This window comes from Trachypithecus francoisi, unplaced genomic scaffold, assembly GCF_009764315.1.
Source record: "Trachypithecus francoisi isolate TF-2019V2 unplaced genomic scaffold, Tfra_2.0 Lachesis_group17, whole genome shotgun sequence".
NCBI classification, from domain to species: domain Eukaryota; kingdom Metazoa; phylum Chordata; class Mammalia; order Primates; family Cercopithecidae; genus Trachypithecus; species Trachypithecus francoisi.
Genome location: NW_022681462.1, coordinates 79,693,229 through 79,710,914, shown reverse-complemented (window position 1 = coordinate 79,710,914; position 17,686 = coordinate 79,693,229). Strand labels below are relative to the sequence as shown.

The window sequence follows — 17,686 nt, the reverse complement described above, 5'->3', positions numbered from 1 at the left end:
CCATCTCTAGGACAGGGGTGCCTCTGGTTGGTATGGGTGTTCCACATAAAGCATTCACAGATACAGGGCCACTGTCACTAGCCAGAGAAGGAGGTCAAACCAGAATCAGCAGGGTCCAGAGGATACAGTCCTCCCCAGAGAGTAGAAAGCACTGGTCCTGAGAAGTTGCCTGAGAGGACGCCTTCACCCCTCAGCCTCCAGAGCCAGACAGAGCTGGCTTCCCCATCTAATACAGGCTGAGCATCCCTCATCCGAAAATCTGAAATCTGAAATGCTCCAAAATCCAGAACTTTTTTTTTTTTTTTGAAACAAGGTCTCACTGTATCACCCAGGCTGGAGTACAGTGGTGCGATCTCAGCCCACTGCAGCCTCCACCTCCCAGGTTCAAGCAATTCTCCCACCTCAGCCCCCTGAGTAGCTGGGATTACAGGCACACCACCACGCCCAGCTAATTTTTGTATTTTTAGTAGAGATGGGGTTTTACCATGTTGGCCAAGCTGGTCCTGAACTCCTGATCTCAGGTGATCCACCCTCCTCAGCCTCCCAGAGTGCTGGGATTACAGGCGTGAGCCACTGCGCCCGACCCAAAACCCAAAACTTTTAAAATGCTAACATGACACCACAAGGGGAAAATTCCACACCTGACCTCATGTGACAGGCTGTAGTCAAAACACAGGTGCACAGCATGCAGTTTACTCAGCAGCCCCGAAAAGCCCCCTTCAGCTGCAATGCACTATCTTTTCTGCGCATGCCCAGATCCTGTGGCTCAAGCATGCCCACAAAGGGTAGCAAAATGGCACATGTGCAGGCCGGATACTCCAACGACAGGTTCCCCACGAGGGCTCATGTGGGGCTAAGACCTGCGTGCATTACTCACCTAGTTTTTGCTCATTCTCTGTGTTGTAAAGATGTGGCTGAAAACGATAGCCATAGGGTAATGCAAATATTCCAAAATCAAAAAAAAAAAAAAATCTGAAATGCTTCTGGCTTAAAGCATTTCAGATAAGGGAGACCCAGCCTGTATCACACATCTCCAGGACGGTCGGGAATAAGACGTTTCTCTAAGTGAAGCATGAATATTTCCCACAGCCTTCCTTCCTACAAGTTCTCCTCTGGACTGTTAGCCAAGGTCACTGAGGCTGTGCTCCCCTACCCTGCCCCCCAGCTCTGTTACTCGGTACAGGTCCCCATCCCAGCCCTGAGCACATCACATGGTAATTCTTCATGTGCCTCTCTCCCCCACAGCCTGTGAACTCAGTCTGAGTCACTGCTAGCACGATGTAGGGGCTCAGCTGCTGTTTGCTGAATGACTGAATAATTCACATGGGCCAGATTTGCTCTTGGAAGTTAAGGGGTACCTTTCCTGCTCCTCTGCAGGTCCACGCCATGCCTCACCTGGGGGACCCAAACTGCACAGGTCCCCTGGAGAAGGCCTCACAGTGCTGTGAGCAGAGACAGGATGGCTGCTAGGTGACACGTGCCTATGAACACAGCTGGTGTCAGGCATGCTATTTCCAACTGCTGACTCATCCCCTGGCTCCCATTTTCTCCAGTCACTGGGCCACACAGGGGATCAGTGTCTTCACTGCATTTCAGAGCAGCTTACCAGAAAGCCTCTTGCTACCCATCCCGGCAGGGTTTTTTAGACCTTTCAAACTAAAGGTTCAGAATAGACATTTGCCAGGCCCATTCACAGATCTGAGATGGCCAAGTCACTGAATGTCAAGGTTGGATAGACTCAGGTCACCTTCTCCTGCCGCCTCTGCAGTGCCCTGCACTCCCCGCCTCTCCACTGTTTCATCAGGTGGTTGTGCTTTCCTCTGCAGTGCTGAGTCTACCCGGAGCCATCCCTGCTGTTATCACCTCATCCCCCTGGACCAAAAGCCCAGATGTGCCAGGTAGCTGGCCAGGTCAGAGATGCAGACTGGATGGAAGCAGTTTAATATGGAGATTTAATATAGAGATTAAGAGCTCAGGTTCAGAGCCAGGCAGACTTGAGTTCAAGTCCTAGCTCCCACACTCAGCACCCATGCAACCTTGAGAAACTTACTCAACCACTCTGAGCCTTGGTTTCCTCATCTCTAAAACAGGGATAATGAGAATACCACTTCTAGAATGGCTGGGAGGACTAAACAGGTTAATACCCATAAAGTTATTATTGCAGTGCTTGGTATACCTTTCAATGTTAATTATTCAGTAATAACTACTAAAATATATTCAAATCAATGTATCTCAGCAATTATTATTGTTGTCACTGCAGTATGCCTCATCCACACAGCACTTTCCTCAGACAGCCCCAAGGTGAGTCGGCTCCATAAAAGTCACTCCTACAGATGGCAGAAGAAGTCTATTTCATTTTCAAGAGCAAATCCAGGTCTAGGAATTTTTCTTTTTTCTTTTTTTTTTTTTTCTTTCGAGAGAGAGTCTTACTCTGTCGCCCAGGCTGGAGTGTAGTGGCACAATCTCAGCTCACTGCAACCTCCGCCTCCCAGGTTCTAGCAATTCTCATGCCTCAGCCTCCTAAGTAGCTGGGATTACAGGCATGCAGCACCATGCCCGGCTAATATTTTATATTTTTAGTAGAGACGGGCTTTTGCCGTGTCAGCCAGCCTGGTCTCGAGCTCCTGACCTCAAGGGATCTGCCCACCTCGTCCACCAAAGTGCTGGGATTACAGGCGTGAGCCACTGCGCCTGGCCTGGAAATTTTCTTTAACTTCATTTGGTGTGGTCAGCAGGTCAGCCAGCCAGGCTCCTCATTAGCACAGATTTCTGAACTCCAAGTTAAAAGAAATATATTGAGTCTCAAGCCAACGTTTCTACATCCCTTATTCAGGATGGTGATCTTGATGCAGTGAGGGTTTCTCTTTGGTTTGGTCTGCAGGTCTCTGTGTCCCTGTGTCCTGAAGTTTGATGATAACTCAACAGAACTTGCCACCCTCATCGAATTCAACAAGAAGTTTCAGGTAAGCTGGGAAGGTTCCTAAGACTTCCCAGAACTGCTGTGTGATTTGATTCCTCTGTCTAGAGAACAAGTCAATGCTTCAGTAATTTTGACCCTATGTGGGCGATGACCACTGACTAGTTTGCTGATTTTAAAACACCCTGAGACACAGCGGGGGCTGCTATTTGGTTTGTTTGAATTGCGCCACAGAACCAAGTCCCTGAACACGAGCCACTGAATCTCAGTTCCTGGTCGTTACATGAAATGAACATTTCCACTTGTCCATGGCAAACACGGATCATGGAAAGAAGTTTCAGAGCGGATCTATCCAGATCCGAACCTCGACTCTGCTCACTGGTTGTGGAACATTAGACGCGTGGGCAATGAAAATTCTCTGAACTTCCAGCTCCTGGGTGGGAAACGGAGGCTGAAAGACCTCCCTCCCTCGAGGGTCTGCGGGGTTCAGCGAGATAAGGTGCATTCCCTCTGCCCTCCGCGCCGATAGAATGGATGTTCTTGGGGAGCACAAGGAGAAAGAAAGTCAGGAGATCATCTCCATCTTGTGAGTTGTTCGTTTTAGTCCTTTCTCTAGCACATCTGTGACCAGAACAGCTGATTCCCTTAACGATCGAGTTTCTCCCCAACAAAAAATTTGTCCAGTCACTCAAAGAGGACAATGGTAGGCTTTTCTTCTAGACTAGGCTGCAAACAGCTGCCAGAGTGGATCCATCCTTCCAGGAGTCCATGGACTCCTTGGGGACGGCACCATTTCCCTGCAGACCATTTTGGGGGCAGCTATACCTGCCAGGTGTATCAGGGCTCAGGGAAATGAACCTGTATTTATTATCCTTTGTGTCTACTACCTAGCACTCGGGATGACTCCCCAGCTCGACTTCCTTTATTTTATTTTATTTTATTTATTATTTATTTATTTATTTATAATGAGACAGGGTCTGACTTTATTCCCCAGCCTGGAGTGCAGTGGCACAATCTCGGCTCACTGACGGCCTTGACCTCCAAGCCTCAAGTGATCCTCCCACCTCAGTCCTCCAAGTAGCTGAGACTACAGGTGTGTGCCACCACACCCGGCTACTTTTTGTATTTTTAGTAGAGATTGGGTTTCACTATGTTGCCCAGGCTGGTCTTGGACTCCTGCACACAAGCAGTCCACCTGCCTCAGCCTCCCAAAGTGCTGGGATTGCAGGCATGAGCCACTGCGCCAAGCCATACTTCCTTCTGCTGTGAGCAGGCACCTGGGACTCTGGGGGAGGAAGTCCCTGGCCCACATCAGAAGAGGGAAAACAGCTGAGGTTATGGCCATGAGAGCAACCCTGTTTCAATTGGGGTTATTGGGTGCACGCAACTAAAGTTCATGCAGTTTCTGACTAATTTAAACAGATTTAATATTTACACAGAATCTCTGACAGAGCTAGAGAGCTAGGGTCAGGAGCTAAGCCATGAGGAATCATGGAATCCTGGAATTCTAGGGGCCAAGCCATAAGAATCAAAATCAGGGCTGGGTGCGGTGACTCACGCCTATAATCCCAGCACTTTGAGAGACGGAGGCGGGTGGATCACTTGAGGTTAGGAGTTCAAGACCAGCTTGGCCAACATAGTGAAACCCTGCAAAAAATACCAAAATTAGCTGGACGTGCTGGCGCATGCCTGTAGTCTCAGCTACTCGAGAGGCTAAGGTGGGAGGATCACTTGAGCCCAGGAGGCGGAGGTTGCAGTGAGCCAAGATTGCACGGTTGCACTCCAACCTAGGTGACACAGTGAGACTGTCTCAAAATAAAAAAATTTTTAAAAAAAGAATGAAAATCAGGGCCGGGTGCGGTGGCTCACGCCTGTAATCCCAGCACTTTGGGAGGCCGAGGTGGGAAGGTCACGAGGTCAGGAGATCGAGACCATCCTGGTTAACACGGTGAAACCCCATCTCTACTAAAATTACAAAAAATTAGCCAGGCATGGTGGCGGGCGCCTGTAGTCCCAGCTACTCGGGAGGCTGAAGCAGGAGAATGGTGTTGAACCCGGACAGAGCAAGACTCCATCTCAAAAAAAAAAAAAAAAAAAAGAATCAGGCCACAGACCTGGTCCAGGGAACACATCACAGACTCCACTGTCACTGCTGCTTCTAGGAACTGGATGCAGCTGCCACCTTCAGCAGAATGGATGTTTTGCCATCCCTGACACAGGCAATGATTGGTGAAGCCTCAGTCATGTACCCACGCCCTGGCTGCAAGAGGGGTTGGGAAAGCGGGCATGGTCGTCTTTTTTAGCCTCCACAGTGGGAGACAGGCTGCTCTCTATGCAGTGGGGTCTTCAAACTTGGAAGTGTGTTCAGATGCTGAGCAGCCGAAAAGCAGGAGAAAGATTCACCAACATCGCCCTGCCGGCCTCTGCAGACAGGCCAGCTGTTCCCAGGCTGATCCTGGTCGCCACTGAGGCCCTGGTCTAGTGTTTTGGAGATGCCCACGTGTCAGCCGTGTGTGGCCATCACGCCCTCTCTCAGAATCATCTCACACCCTACTTCCCACAATAGCTGCGGCTCTCATCACTCTCCCTGGAGATGATCATTCCTATTAATAACCACAGTCACTCACTTGCCACTTGCCATGTGCTAGGGACGCTACACACTATTTCTTTCCACTGCCAAAAGGCGTGTGGTTCCACCGTGAGCCCATCTGGCTATCCCCAGAGTAACCAGTAGCATCGGAAAGGACTTAAGAGATGGCCCAGGACTCAGCCAACATCCTCCATTTACAAGGGGAAACAGAGAAAAGGGAAGCAGCATGCTGGAAGTCACTCTGCTAGTTCGCAGACCTAGCAGACCTTCTGAGAGATGACCTTCTCTCCTTCCCTCATGCCTTACTCAAGGCAGACACTGGCTTGGGAGGTCAGACATAAGACATTCCTGGCCTAGGCATTGACCCTGGGAAAAGACAGTGTGTGGTATCTTCTGAAGTGACATCATTCACATTCCCAGGTATGTAACCCTGACTTCCCTCTCCAGCCAGAGTAATCCCAAGGTGGTAGAAACCCTGGTTAGCCGTGGAATGGCTGAGTCAGGCTAGAGTGGAAGCCGGAACTGGGGTAACAGGTTTTCCTAGAAGTGACCCCAAGCAGAGGCTGTGAGGGTTACACAGATCTGAGAGCCTCAAAGAAGCACACACACACCATGCACAGGCAACATAAATAGACATTACATTTTGATTCGCCTTTGATTTTTCTGAACAAATGTAGGACAGAAATAAATTCTTAGGATTATTCAGAATGTCATTTAACCAAAGACCACCCCTCAAGTCCTTAATCAGAATAGCTTTAAAAGGAGTCAAGCTGACCAGGCATGGTGGCACGGTGGCTCACACCTATAATCCCAGCACTTTGGGAGGCCGAGGCGGGTGGATCACGAGGTCAGGAGTTTGAGACCAGCCTGATCAACATGGTGAAACCCCATCTCTATTAAAAATACAAAAAGTTAGCCAGGCGTGGTGGTGGGCATTGTAATCCCAGCTACTCCAGAGGCTGAGGGGAATCGCTTGAAGCCAGGAGGTGGAGGTTGCAGTGAGCCAAGATCGCACCATTTCACTCCAGCCTGGGCGACAGAATGAGACTGTCTCAAAATAAATAAATAAATAAATAAAAAATTTAAAAATTAAAAAAATAAAGTCAAGCTGATAGACTTTTCTTACCTTTCCCTTTTCACAGACTAGCTCAAATATATGCAGTTGCAGCAGAGTTTGGGGCCGGGGCTGAGATAAAGGCTGATCTAAAATGTAAATGATCTAAAATGTAAATGATCTAAAATATAAAATCTCAGTTGAGATTTTGCGCCAGGTTGATTTCACTCAACAGTCAGATTCTGTTTAATTCTGTGTTGGAGAAAGAGATCGATCAAGGACCGAGCAGATGCAGAGAGGACCGCCTGACCTCTGTCCCCTTTTCCCCCTGCAGGAGAAGACCCACCAACTGATTGAGAGTGGGCGATATAACACAAGGGAAGATTTTACAGTGGTCGTGCAGCCGTTCTTTGAAAACGTGGACATGCCAAAGACCTCGGTAAAGAAAGCAAGCATCGTGGATAAAGAGAATCCACAGATAGTGTGTGGCTGTTTCTGAGTGTCATTTACCTGATCCAGCGTGTCTATAACTGCCTTTCTTTTTCTGCCCGGTGACCAGGAAGGATTGCCTGACAACTCTTTCTTTGCGCCTGACTGTTTCCACTTCAGCAGCAAGTCTCACTCCCGTGCAGCCAGTGGCCTCTGGAACAATATGGTAAGGTGGCTGCAGTAGGAAAATGCATCCTCCCTCTGGTAAAAAAAAGACTCCACAAAGCCTTTGGAGGACCTTGGAGGCCCATCGTGCAGGCCGTGTGATTCTGTGCACAGACAATGATAAACAAACCCCATCTCCTTCGTCCCTCCCTGCCTCCCGCACCCCTGACCTGCGTCCTGAGCTTTCCATTCTGACCGCCTCTTCCTCACTCCCCATCTCCCTGCTTCTTTGTTTAGCTGGAGCCTGTTGGCCAGAAGACGACACATCATAAGTTTGAAAACGAGATCAATATCACATGTCCGAACCAGGTAGAGTGGAAAGCACGTCCTTCCAGGCTCCGGCTCCATTGGGCTTCTTGGTTCATTTCATCCTAGGCCCTCACCCTCACCCCAGCTCTGCCTGCCCACCCACCCCAAATGCCCCATCTGGTTGTGCTGAGAGGGATGACCACCCCCAGTGACCCAGAGGCCTGGGAGTGCTTGGTCTCTGCATGGCTGGGAGCCCTCACACATGTCTGGGCTGGAGACAACTCTTTGAGGCAGGCAAGATGAGCATGGCAGCCACATCTACCTGTCATTCTGAAAGCTGAGGGCAGCAGAGAACTTCAAGGGCAGATGGGGCGGAAGGATCTCTTGTCTTCATATAGCCCCTGCCTCCATGACAATGTGGGCAGAGCGAGGAACCAAGATCTAGATCTCTAGTTGGATGGGGGCAGGGGAGTAAATTGGAAGCTGGAGCTAGGGAAGGAAAAGCAGGACAAGCCCCCCATTTTTACTCACAAGTTCTCAGAAAGATTCTTGGAGCTCTGCAGCAGCTGCCCTCACCCCCAAGAATCCCTCTGTATACCCAGAGGGCTCCTAGGCTGACACTGAGAACCAGGGCACAGGGCTTATGTGAGGCAGGACCAAAATCATCTGACTTTTCTTGCCTGGGCAGGAAGGGGCCGTAGTCACTGCAGGGTGGGGTAGGTGTGGAGTGGCAAGGGAGCCTGGGGAGTGGAGACAAGGGCTTTTTCCAGCAGAAAGAGGTGCATGGGTGCAAGAGGGGAGGGTGGAGAAAGGGAGGCAGCACAGCTATCCTCACCCAGCCGCGCGGGAGGTGGAAGGAAGACAGGCGTGTTCCCGTGAAGCATGAATTGATGCTCATTCTTTGTGCTGGGTTCAGGTTGCAGAGATGGCCCCCTGCATCTTGGGAGGGAGTCAGCCTGATAGAGGCCGGGCTTGGGACACAGGGCAGGGAGGCTGCAGCTGTTTGTGCCAGGCCGACATTTACTGAGTGCTGGCAAGCAGAGAAGCAAGCAGAATTTGCTGCCGTTGCTCATCCCCGTCTCCTTACAGGTCCAGCCATTTCTGAGGACCTACAAGAACAGCGTGCAGGTACCTGCCTCTTGCCTCCCCTTAACTCACCAGGCAATGCAATGGGCAACCCCTGGGCTGGGTCAGGCCCAACAGGACAGGGTGGGAAAGTGGGCAAGAATTCTAGGTGGGCATAAAGGCCGCACACCTGACCTTCAGATGGAGTAGTGGGCAGCGTAAATGCTATGGATAACAGCTGGAAGGCATCCAGCCAACCCAATCCCAGCTTCATGGAGACATAAGTGAGGAGAAATCCCCTTCCTTGTAGAGCTGGTGCAGAAGCAGTGGCTGCTGTGGGGTGGGGTCATTTGTTGCTGCCTTGATTCTTGCACTGGATGGTGGAGGGGTCTGAACTAGATGGGTGGACCTCGACCTGTGGCCGATACTCAAAATCACCTAGGGTGCCTTCTTCAAAAGCCCTTTTGAGGCCCCTCCCCAGGAGTAGGACCCAGGAATCTGTATTTTTCAAAGCTCTTGAGATACATCTGATAGCCAGTTTTTCTGGTCCCTTTCAACCCTGAGATTCTGGGATTTGTTCTGTGCCCTTAGGGTCATGGGACCTGGCTGCCATGCAGGGACAGAGCCCCTTCTGCCTCGCCCCCCACCTCAGGTAAGCCCCCTATGGCCCAGCAGGACCCAGGGCCCCTCCACAGGGGCTTCTATGCCAGTGAGTCCTCTGAACTGACTTTCACACTCACTAAATGGCAGTGATGGCCAGTGCTTGCTGCCTGCCTGGGTGGTCACCTGGGATGAGTCCCTGTTTTGCACTACTGTGGCTGGTGGTGACACCATGCCCAACAGGCACCAAGGCACCTAGGACCAGGAGCTGTCTCCTGCCCACCTGCACCTCTTAGAGGGAGCACAAGCGGAGGAGCCCTGTGAGCACACCCTTGGTGCCTCAGCACAGAGGTGAGCCCGAGTCCCAGGAGGAAGGTGGCTCTGTGGCCCCAGGCTCTGCAATCACTATTGCCTGCAGTAGGGCCTGGAAGATTCCCTGGACTCTTCAGAAGAGATGTGGGGGCAGAGAAAGGCCCAACATGACTCTTCTCAGACTCTCGGTGGAAATTCAGAACCCAGCTCTAAACGGGCTGCACGTCAGGTCCTACACCTCGTCTTGTGTGGTTTGATGCCCGTCTAGTTGTGCACTCAGGCCATGGCTGGCATCTCCCATGACCATGGCACTAAAATGGGCTCCTACTCTGCCCTGCCCTCCCTCCCACCTTTCTCTTCTTTCTTCCCTCCTTCCTTTTCCCTTTGCCTCTCCTCCCTTTCCCCACTTTTCTTCTTCTCCCTCCTTCTCCCTCTCTGCACCTCTCTTTCCCTGTAGGTCCAGGATCAGTTGTGTCTTATGGGAAAACTGTCCTCACGTAACTTTGCCTCCATGGCACTCTGCACGCCCAGCCCTGCACGGCCCTGTGCTCATGCAGATTGTGTTTTGGATCTTGCTTGAAGCCAGAGGCACTAGAGTCTGACTCAGCTTCCCTCCTACAGCCCTAAGTGTGTCCGCTTGTCTTTCCAGTGCATGCTCTGAGACCTGCAGACATCCAAGTTGTGGCTGCTCTGGGGGATTCTCTGACCGTAAGGACTCTTGGGCCCTGGGTGGTTTGGGAATAACTAGGTCAGCTCCAGATCCCAGTCCCCTTAACTTAAGGGCCTGCATGCCTGTCCTCTGCCTTGTCTTGCCCCTCTACCTGGCTCTGTCAATCCAAGAGCGTGCCAATGATTCGATTTGCGGCCGCTTTCTCAAACAGATATGCAGAGGACATCTTTTTCAAGAGTGAACTGAATTGTCTCAGAGGGCAGAGATTTTGAACACCCAATAACACTTTTTTTAATATATGTAAAAATATGTCATTTTGACTCAAAATTCTCCTAAACCTCCCTGTGCGGGTGCTCTTTTTCCTTTGGATTACGCTTTATAATCAGCTGAGACCCTCACATCTGTTTCTTCTTTGCATCTGCATGGAAAGCAGCAAGGACTCCTTAGTTGTGGATAAAGCTCTGCTAACTTCCAATAAATGGGGCTATTTTACTATCCCAGATCATCACTTTCCAGCAGCATGTCCAAAGCCTTGAGGGTACCTTACAGAATGCCCCAGAGGGAAAGAGGAGAAACGTGAGACTTAGGAGAAATCTGTCCACTGCAGTCACTTAAGCCAATGAGCTCTCTCTTCATGCTCATAAAGAACTTAGGGGCAGCCAGGCGCGGTGGCTCATGCCTGTAATCCCAGCACTTTGGGAGGCCGAGGCGAGTGGATCAAGAGGTCAGGAGATTGAGACCATCCTGGCTAGCACAATGAAACCCCCGTCTCTACTAAAAATACAAAAAATTAGCCGGGCGAGGTGGCGGGCGCCTGTAGTCCCAGCTACTCAGGAGGCTGAGGCAGGAGAATGGCGTGAACCTGGGAGGCAGAGCTTGCAGTGAGCCAAGGTCGTGCCACTGCACTCCAGCCTGGGTGACAGAGTGAGACTCCGTCTCAAAAAAAAAAAAAAATTTACGGACATAACGCTGGGAATGATATTATTAACACTCTCACGTTTGTAAAGCACTTGAGAGTTTTCAAAGCGGTTTTTACAACTGTAATCCAATTTGATCCCCAAAACACTCCCTGTGAAATGAGCAGGGTATATCCTCAGCTCAGCAAGGAGGCAGCTAAGAGTTGGAGAAGGCACACAGCTGGAGAGGAGGATGGCAGACTTAGAGCCGAGGGCTCCTGGTCCCGTGTCTGCTCCTGCCACCACGAGTGCATTGGGAACCCCCTCTTTGGAAGCCCTGCACATTCATGGCCTCCCTGTTTCTGACTTGCTAATTTTCCTGTGGACTCTGGTATATTTTCAAAGGCTGGCAATGGAATTGGCTCCAAACCAGACGACCTCCCCGATGTCACCACACAGTATCGGGGACTGTCATACAGGTAATGTTAACCTTTGGCCACTCCTGGGGCTCCCCCTACAACAGAGATTGGGTGTGGCTTTGTCTCCTGTAAATATGTAAATCCCAGAGCTCGAAGACTTGGTCTGGAAGGGGCTTTCAGAAAGAAAAAGCTATATATTTCTGCAAAATGTGAACATTTGGTGAGTGGAGAGGATATTTTACTGTTGATAATCTTTTTTTTTTTTTTTGATTGTGCAGAGAAAGTAAACCAGGGTTCTTATCAGACTCCTGGGTCAGCAAATCCAACAGGAAATGCACCAGAAAAGCACCAAATCCCTGAATCTTCACCTCCCTGCTTGCATGTATACGTGTGCACGTGGTGTTCCTGCGTCTCTGTTTACCGTCTTTATGTGTTTATTCATGTTGTCTTGTAGTCACACGACTGCCTTTACATGTATGTACACATCTGCACAGAAAACCTCTGAAACCCACTGCGCACTTCGAGAGGGCATAAGCAAGACACAATCACTATCAGCCATGTCTTGAAAGATTAGCAATTCGACAAGAGGAAAGGGTGAGAAAGGGCATCCCGAACACAGAAGTGGAGAAGCTCAGGGTGTGTCAGGCGAGCGGTTGCGTGTAGATATTCTCAAGTTTCTTTCTTTCCTAATCAAGTTCTCATTCCTGTAGGCTTCAAAGTAAGTGGCGAGTAGCTCAGAATTTACCTGGGAAAACAACTAGAACTTAGCTGGCCACAAGGGGGCAGCGTGCTCATGAGCGGCGGTGCCAGGAGAACACCTTTGCTGCCGCCTCCCTTTTCTTCTGAGTCAATTTGCTTCCTGGGGAAGTGACAGGGAGCAGGGAGGGGTGATCAGGACTGTGATGGTTCTCTGGCCAGACCTGACCAGAGTCCCAGAGAGGATGGGTTTCCAGGGCGGGAGGGAGGCGCCATCACTCAGCTTGTACCACCCACAACGAGGACCTAGGGTGTCCTTAGCGTGAGGATATCAACCCCTCAAGAACAGAGGTCAGTGCCTTCCTGCGCCAAGGTCCCTGTGTTTCCACAAGTCCTTGGTCGGGTACCTGGTCTTAACAGGCTGCCACGGAACAAATCGGAGCCTCACTGACTCACCACTCTGCTCCTAATGAGGCTACGAAAAAAAAAAAAGAGAGGAGAAAGCAGAGCTTATTACAATCAAGAAAGAGCATGAGGTTGTGGCAGGCTGCCCTTGGTCTCAGCTAAAGAAGGCAATGACCTCACACGATAGCATGGGAAAAAAGAAAAATCAAGTAGACAAACCACATTGCAGGTGATAGATACGCGACGTGCACCTGGTGGGGCAACCTGGTTAAGTGAGGTGATGTGCCCAACTTTACAAACAGATCGACCAGCCGGGCTCGTGGGATTCAGATATGAACCAGCAATCCTCTACTAAAAGTTTCTCTCTGCAGCAATGGGAAAATTCAGCCATTGCTCTGTTTCTTCCTGCAAGTGAAGTCCATTACAGCCTAATGTCTCAGTCTTCTAGTTCTAGCTCTAGCTCTAAGGTCTCAGGTTCAATGGCTGCTGTCCCTTTAAACCTTCATTTGTCCTAAATGTTTCAAATAGCTTCCCCGAAATGCACGTGTGTTAAAGATGGAAGCTCTAGGTCAGGGTCTGAGAGACAGCTTGACACTTGATAGAATACATAGACTACTGTGTCTCAAAGTGTGTTCCATGGAACATTAATTCCAGACCTATTCCTGGAGAAGAGAAAATCCTTTGTATTTGAGGGGGGAACATTACTATAGCCTTCCTCTGGGGAATTCATGTGCGTATTAGCATATTAAAGGCTCTGATAAGGCCTGCAATGCAGAAATCTATTTAAGTTTTATCTGTTTAACCCAATGTTTCCCTTAATTCTGGAACATTTTCTTTGTTCATAACACCTGTTAACATCTCCTGAAAGTGTTCATGTAGTAGACTCATCTGAGAAAAGCAATTTTTGAGCCATTAAAGCTTCTAGATTGGAAAAACTAGGCAATTATTGATACTAGATCAATTAAGAATGCAATTGGAGCCTCTTCCCCCTGGGAAACAAAGTGAAAAGAGTGGATCTCATGGAGTTAGGGGAGAAGTAGACCCGGAATTCGTGGGGGGTGGGTGGCTGTGAACAGGACCTGCAGAAGAGGCTTGGCTATGAATATTTCCAAGGCCCCTTGACCTGTGAGATTCTATAGTGAACGGTTCCAGCTTTGGCCAGTTTAACAATGTGGCGGGCCCAGAGGTCTTGAGAGCATTGCCTTTTCTTCCACTGAAATAAGTTTGCTTGTTTGGGATCATTCAAAGGACCAAAATAAAATTTACCAAAAAAAAATGCCTTTGTTTTAGTAACTAGGGGTTCAATCTCACATGACTGAAACGCCTTCAACAAATGTTACTGAGCATCTACTCTTATTTTTCTGTACACGTTAGGTGACCACAGATGACCAGAGCCCAGCCATTGAGCTCATAGTGTAACATAAATGATATGCAGCTGAAGGGTCTAAGGTGGACGAGCTGTTTGATACGGGTCTGTTTCCTTTCACGTTTCACACAGTTCTGATCAAAATGAGAGTTTGACTGTTTTTGCGCTTTTGTGTTTATTTGTCATAATCCTTTTCTTCTCCTGGAAGTTTTCACTTTAAAATGAAGTCAGGGAGAGATTTTCATAGACTGTTAGTCTTGATCAGCCACCATACTTGTTTTAAAACGAGGATACCTTTAAACAAGAAAGTACAGTAGGAAGTACTTGATACGTTTGTGTTTGCATGTCTAGGTTTATATCTTTATTGGAGGAGAAAAGGAGGCAGAATTAGAACAGTGTGATTGGTGGAGGTATATAGACTTATAATTTCTTTTCAAATGTAAAATATTCTGATTGGGTGCCTTTAGTCCAGAGAAAGAAGGATCAGAAAGCAACAGCTTCATGCAGAGCTGGAAAAGAATCAGATGCTCAAACAAATGCCCATCCACTGAGCAAGTTAGGCTCAGACATCTAATGGAAAGGTGGGGAGCAAGAACTGAGTGAAGGAGAAGGGCAAGATTTATGGCATCTGCTTTCTCTCTACCATCTGAATTGCTTGCAGAGCCTCTGACTTAAGTCCTTGACTACTCTGGCATGCAACAGTCCACTTCATTCCAAGCATTCCATGAATGAAGAACAACTATGACTCATGGCCTGTCCCTTAGAAGTCTCTGCTGATAGGCTGGAAGCTAAGGCCATGTTCTTAAAATCCACTGGTCTGGAATAACATGCTGGGATTCGAAAAAGAGACAAGAAAAAGAACAGTAAATACCATATATATGGACATCAGATTTTGTTAAAATAGAAATACTACTTCTGTGTGTCATACTCAATTTATTAATAAATGCATAAAAGGAAACAGGGTGTACGTTCAAGTTAGATTAAGTGAAAATTAGATGGGGCATTGAAAGGTAGTGAGCGGCCACTCTTCTGAACCTTCCATTGGAATTTACCTGACTACTGAGCAGAGAAGAGCTTTAGCTATTTTGCAAAGGCTTCCAGATCAAGTTGGGTTTCAGTGACCTTTAGCAAGTTAGCCCGTGTGCACCTTATTTTCTTACTCTGTGAAATGGACATAGTCACATCTACATCACTGGCTTGTTGGGAGACATGAAATAACGGAATCTAGTGCATGTCTGGGCACGTAGTATATACTCAGCTAAGCATTCTCCCCCCGGATTTGGTAAGGAAACAGCTCTCTCATCTTCAAATCCTGGGTTCGGTGGGAACCAATATATTAGGGAATTCAAAATTTTCTCAGAATTCCTCAAACACAAAGAGATGGGTCTGGCCCATCTCAGAGGTGCCGATGGGCACTGAGAAGGGTGGGGGCTGTCCTTCTGTCAAGTTTCTAGATTGATTCAACCAATCTGTCTCTCCCTCTCATTCACTGGCTTGCTCACGCCCCGCAGTTCGGGAGGGGACGGCTTCCTGGAGAATGTGACCACCTTACCTAGTAAGTAGCCATTAGGGGCTTGAATCTGTCTACTGTTCCATCTATCTGGCCGCTTGGTTTCCCGAGAGTGCCTCCCAGCTAGGGAACAAATGACGTCTGCCTCGTGGCCCACTATTTAAGTAGGAGACAGGAGGCTATGAAAAAGCAGCCGAGGTGGGTAGAATAAACACTGGATTTAGAGTCTGAAGATCTGGGTTCAGTCCCTGGCTCTCCAATGTGCTTGTCAGGTGACCTAGGACAAGTTACCCACTATTCTTAGCCTCGGGTTTTTCCAAGAGGCCCAGGAGGTGCTGAGACAAATTAGGTAATGACCCTTCAATGCACTGTGAATTGTATTAAAAATGTATTTTTAATGTAATTTAATTATATTAATACAATTTAATACAAGAGTGAGAGGCTCTTGCCACCCTGGCCCACATAGTCATCAGGTCATTTCAACTTAGGGTGGCTCCAGCTTATGTCCAGGACACACACTGCCTCCCTGCCTCTCCCCCAGGAAGCATGAGGATGATAACACAGCCCACTTTGGGGTCCTAGGTCCCACGGTACCAGAGAAGCTATCCTGCTTTCTGTTCTGAACCGTCTGCATTCTGTTCACCCTCTCCTCTTCCAGATATCCTTCGAGAGTTTAACAGAAACCTCACAGGCTACGCCGTGGGCACGGGTGACGCCAGTGACATGAATGCATTCCTCAATCAAGCTGTTCCTGGAGCAAAGGCTGAGTACGGCATTTGGGGAGGGAGGGAGCCTGCAGGGTAGGGAGTGGAATGCGAATAGTACCCTTTAAGATCATAGTGCTGGCCTCTACGTGCAAAGGGGCACTTAGCCACTTGTGAGGCTCAGGCCACCCTCTTCCCTGCTGCCCCTGTGACGAAGGTTGTCACAGGCTAGAGAGGCTGTGGCCTTGGAGAGATGTGAGGCCCCTACAGGTTCAACTCCTGACCTTGCCTTTATGTGCGGCATGTTCTCATAACTGGATGAATCGACTAACCTTATCCAATGTTTACAACTCACCAAGGCACAACAGTGCTAGAGAGATCCACTCTCCCCAGAACCTCACAAGTGGCAATTCCCCAAAAAGATCAGAGAGGGACAACCAAATGGATGGGGCAAGCCTTCTGGCCCTAGAGGCATCTGGAGTAATGAGTCATGTCCCCTCCTTAGCCCCATAATGGAGCTAACAAGAAATGGAATGGAGAAGCCCAGAGGCACCCAAAGAAGAGCAACTGCCAGCCTCCTGGGATGGTCTCCAAAGGGCCCCTACCCTGCTCCTAGAGACCCCAGCAGCCTAGGTCTTCTTGCTCTGTGCAGCTCCTGGCTCAGCCATCTGAGCCTCTGTCACATGTCATCTTCTTGCTCAACCTTCTGGTTGAGGGGTGTGGCCCCCAGACCTACTCCCTCAGCCTGGGAGGACTCTTGGTAATAGAAACAGCTAGGGACAGATGGTCCCACCACCATGTCCTGGGAGTTCACCTTGCTATGGATCCATCCCACCCAGGTCTATAACAGGGCCTGAACAAGTGGAAGTGGGGAGCTCAGGTGCCTGAAATCTATTCCTTCCACAAATTGTAATTTTTTTTTTTTTTTTTTTTGAGATAGAGTCTCATTCCATCAACCAGGCTGGAGTACAGTGGCACAATCTCTGCTCACTGTAACCTCCACCTTCCGGGAGTGATTGTCCTGCCTCAGCCTCCTCAGTAGCTGGGATTACAGCCTTCTACCATCATGGCCAGCTAATTTTTGTATTTTTAGTAGAGACAGGGTTTCACCATGTTGGCCAGGCTGGTCTCAAACTCCTGATCTCAAGTGATCTGCACACCTAGCCTCCCAAAGTACTTGGATTACAGGCGTGAGCCACTGTACCCAGTCTACATTTTTTTTTTTCAAAGATGGGATTTCACTCTGTCACCTAGGCTGAATGCCCTGGCATGATCTCAGTTCACTGCAACCTTCACCTCCCAGGCTCAAGCAATCATTCCACCTCTGCCTCCCTAGTAGCTAGGACTACAGGCATGTACCACTATACCTGGCTAAGTTTTTTGTAATGTTTGTAGAGACAGGGTTTCACCCTGTTGCTCAGGGTGGTCTCAACCTCCTGGGCTCAAGCAATCCACCCACCTCAGCCTCCCAAAGTGCTGGGATTACAGGCATGAGCCACCAGGCCTGCCACCTTCCATAAATTATAAACCCAGTCATGTGTAGAGCACATGTGATTCCCTACCTCTTTCTGAAAGAAGC

General features: G+C 49.1%; 1 protein-coding gene across 1 annotated transcript in view; it reads left to right on the top strand.

Moving 5' to 3' along the window:
• Positions 1 to 17,686, top strand: part of PLB1 (phospholipase B1) — a 158,744-nt gene that overhangs the window by 96,533 nt on the left and 44,525 nt on the right. The window contains exons 27-36 of the mRNA XM_033176174.1: positions 2,882 to 2,963; positions 6,896 to 7,000; positions 7,121 to 7,216; positions 7,453 to 7,524; positions 8,554 to 8,592; positions 9,121 to 9,181; positions 10,091 to 10,149; positions 11,413 to 11,486; positions 15,405 to 15,448; positions 16,062 to 16,170. Of these exons, the coding sequence (XP_033032065.1) occupies positions 2,882 to 2,963; positions 6,896 to 7,000; positions 7,121 to 7,216; positions 7,453 to 7,524; positions 8,554 to 8,592; positions 9,121 to 9,181; positions 10,091 to 10,149; positions 11,413 to 11,486; positions 15,405 to 15,448; positions 16,062 to 16,170 (741 nt within the window). The remainder of the gene's footprint in view (positions 1 to 2,881; positions 2,964 to 6,895; positions 7,001 to 7,120; positions 7,217 to 7,452; positions 7,525 to 8,553; positions 8,593 to 9,120; positions 9,182 to 10,090; positions 10,150 to 11,412; positions 11,487 to 15,404; positions 15,449 to 16,061; positions 16,171 to 17,686) is intronic.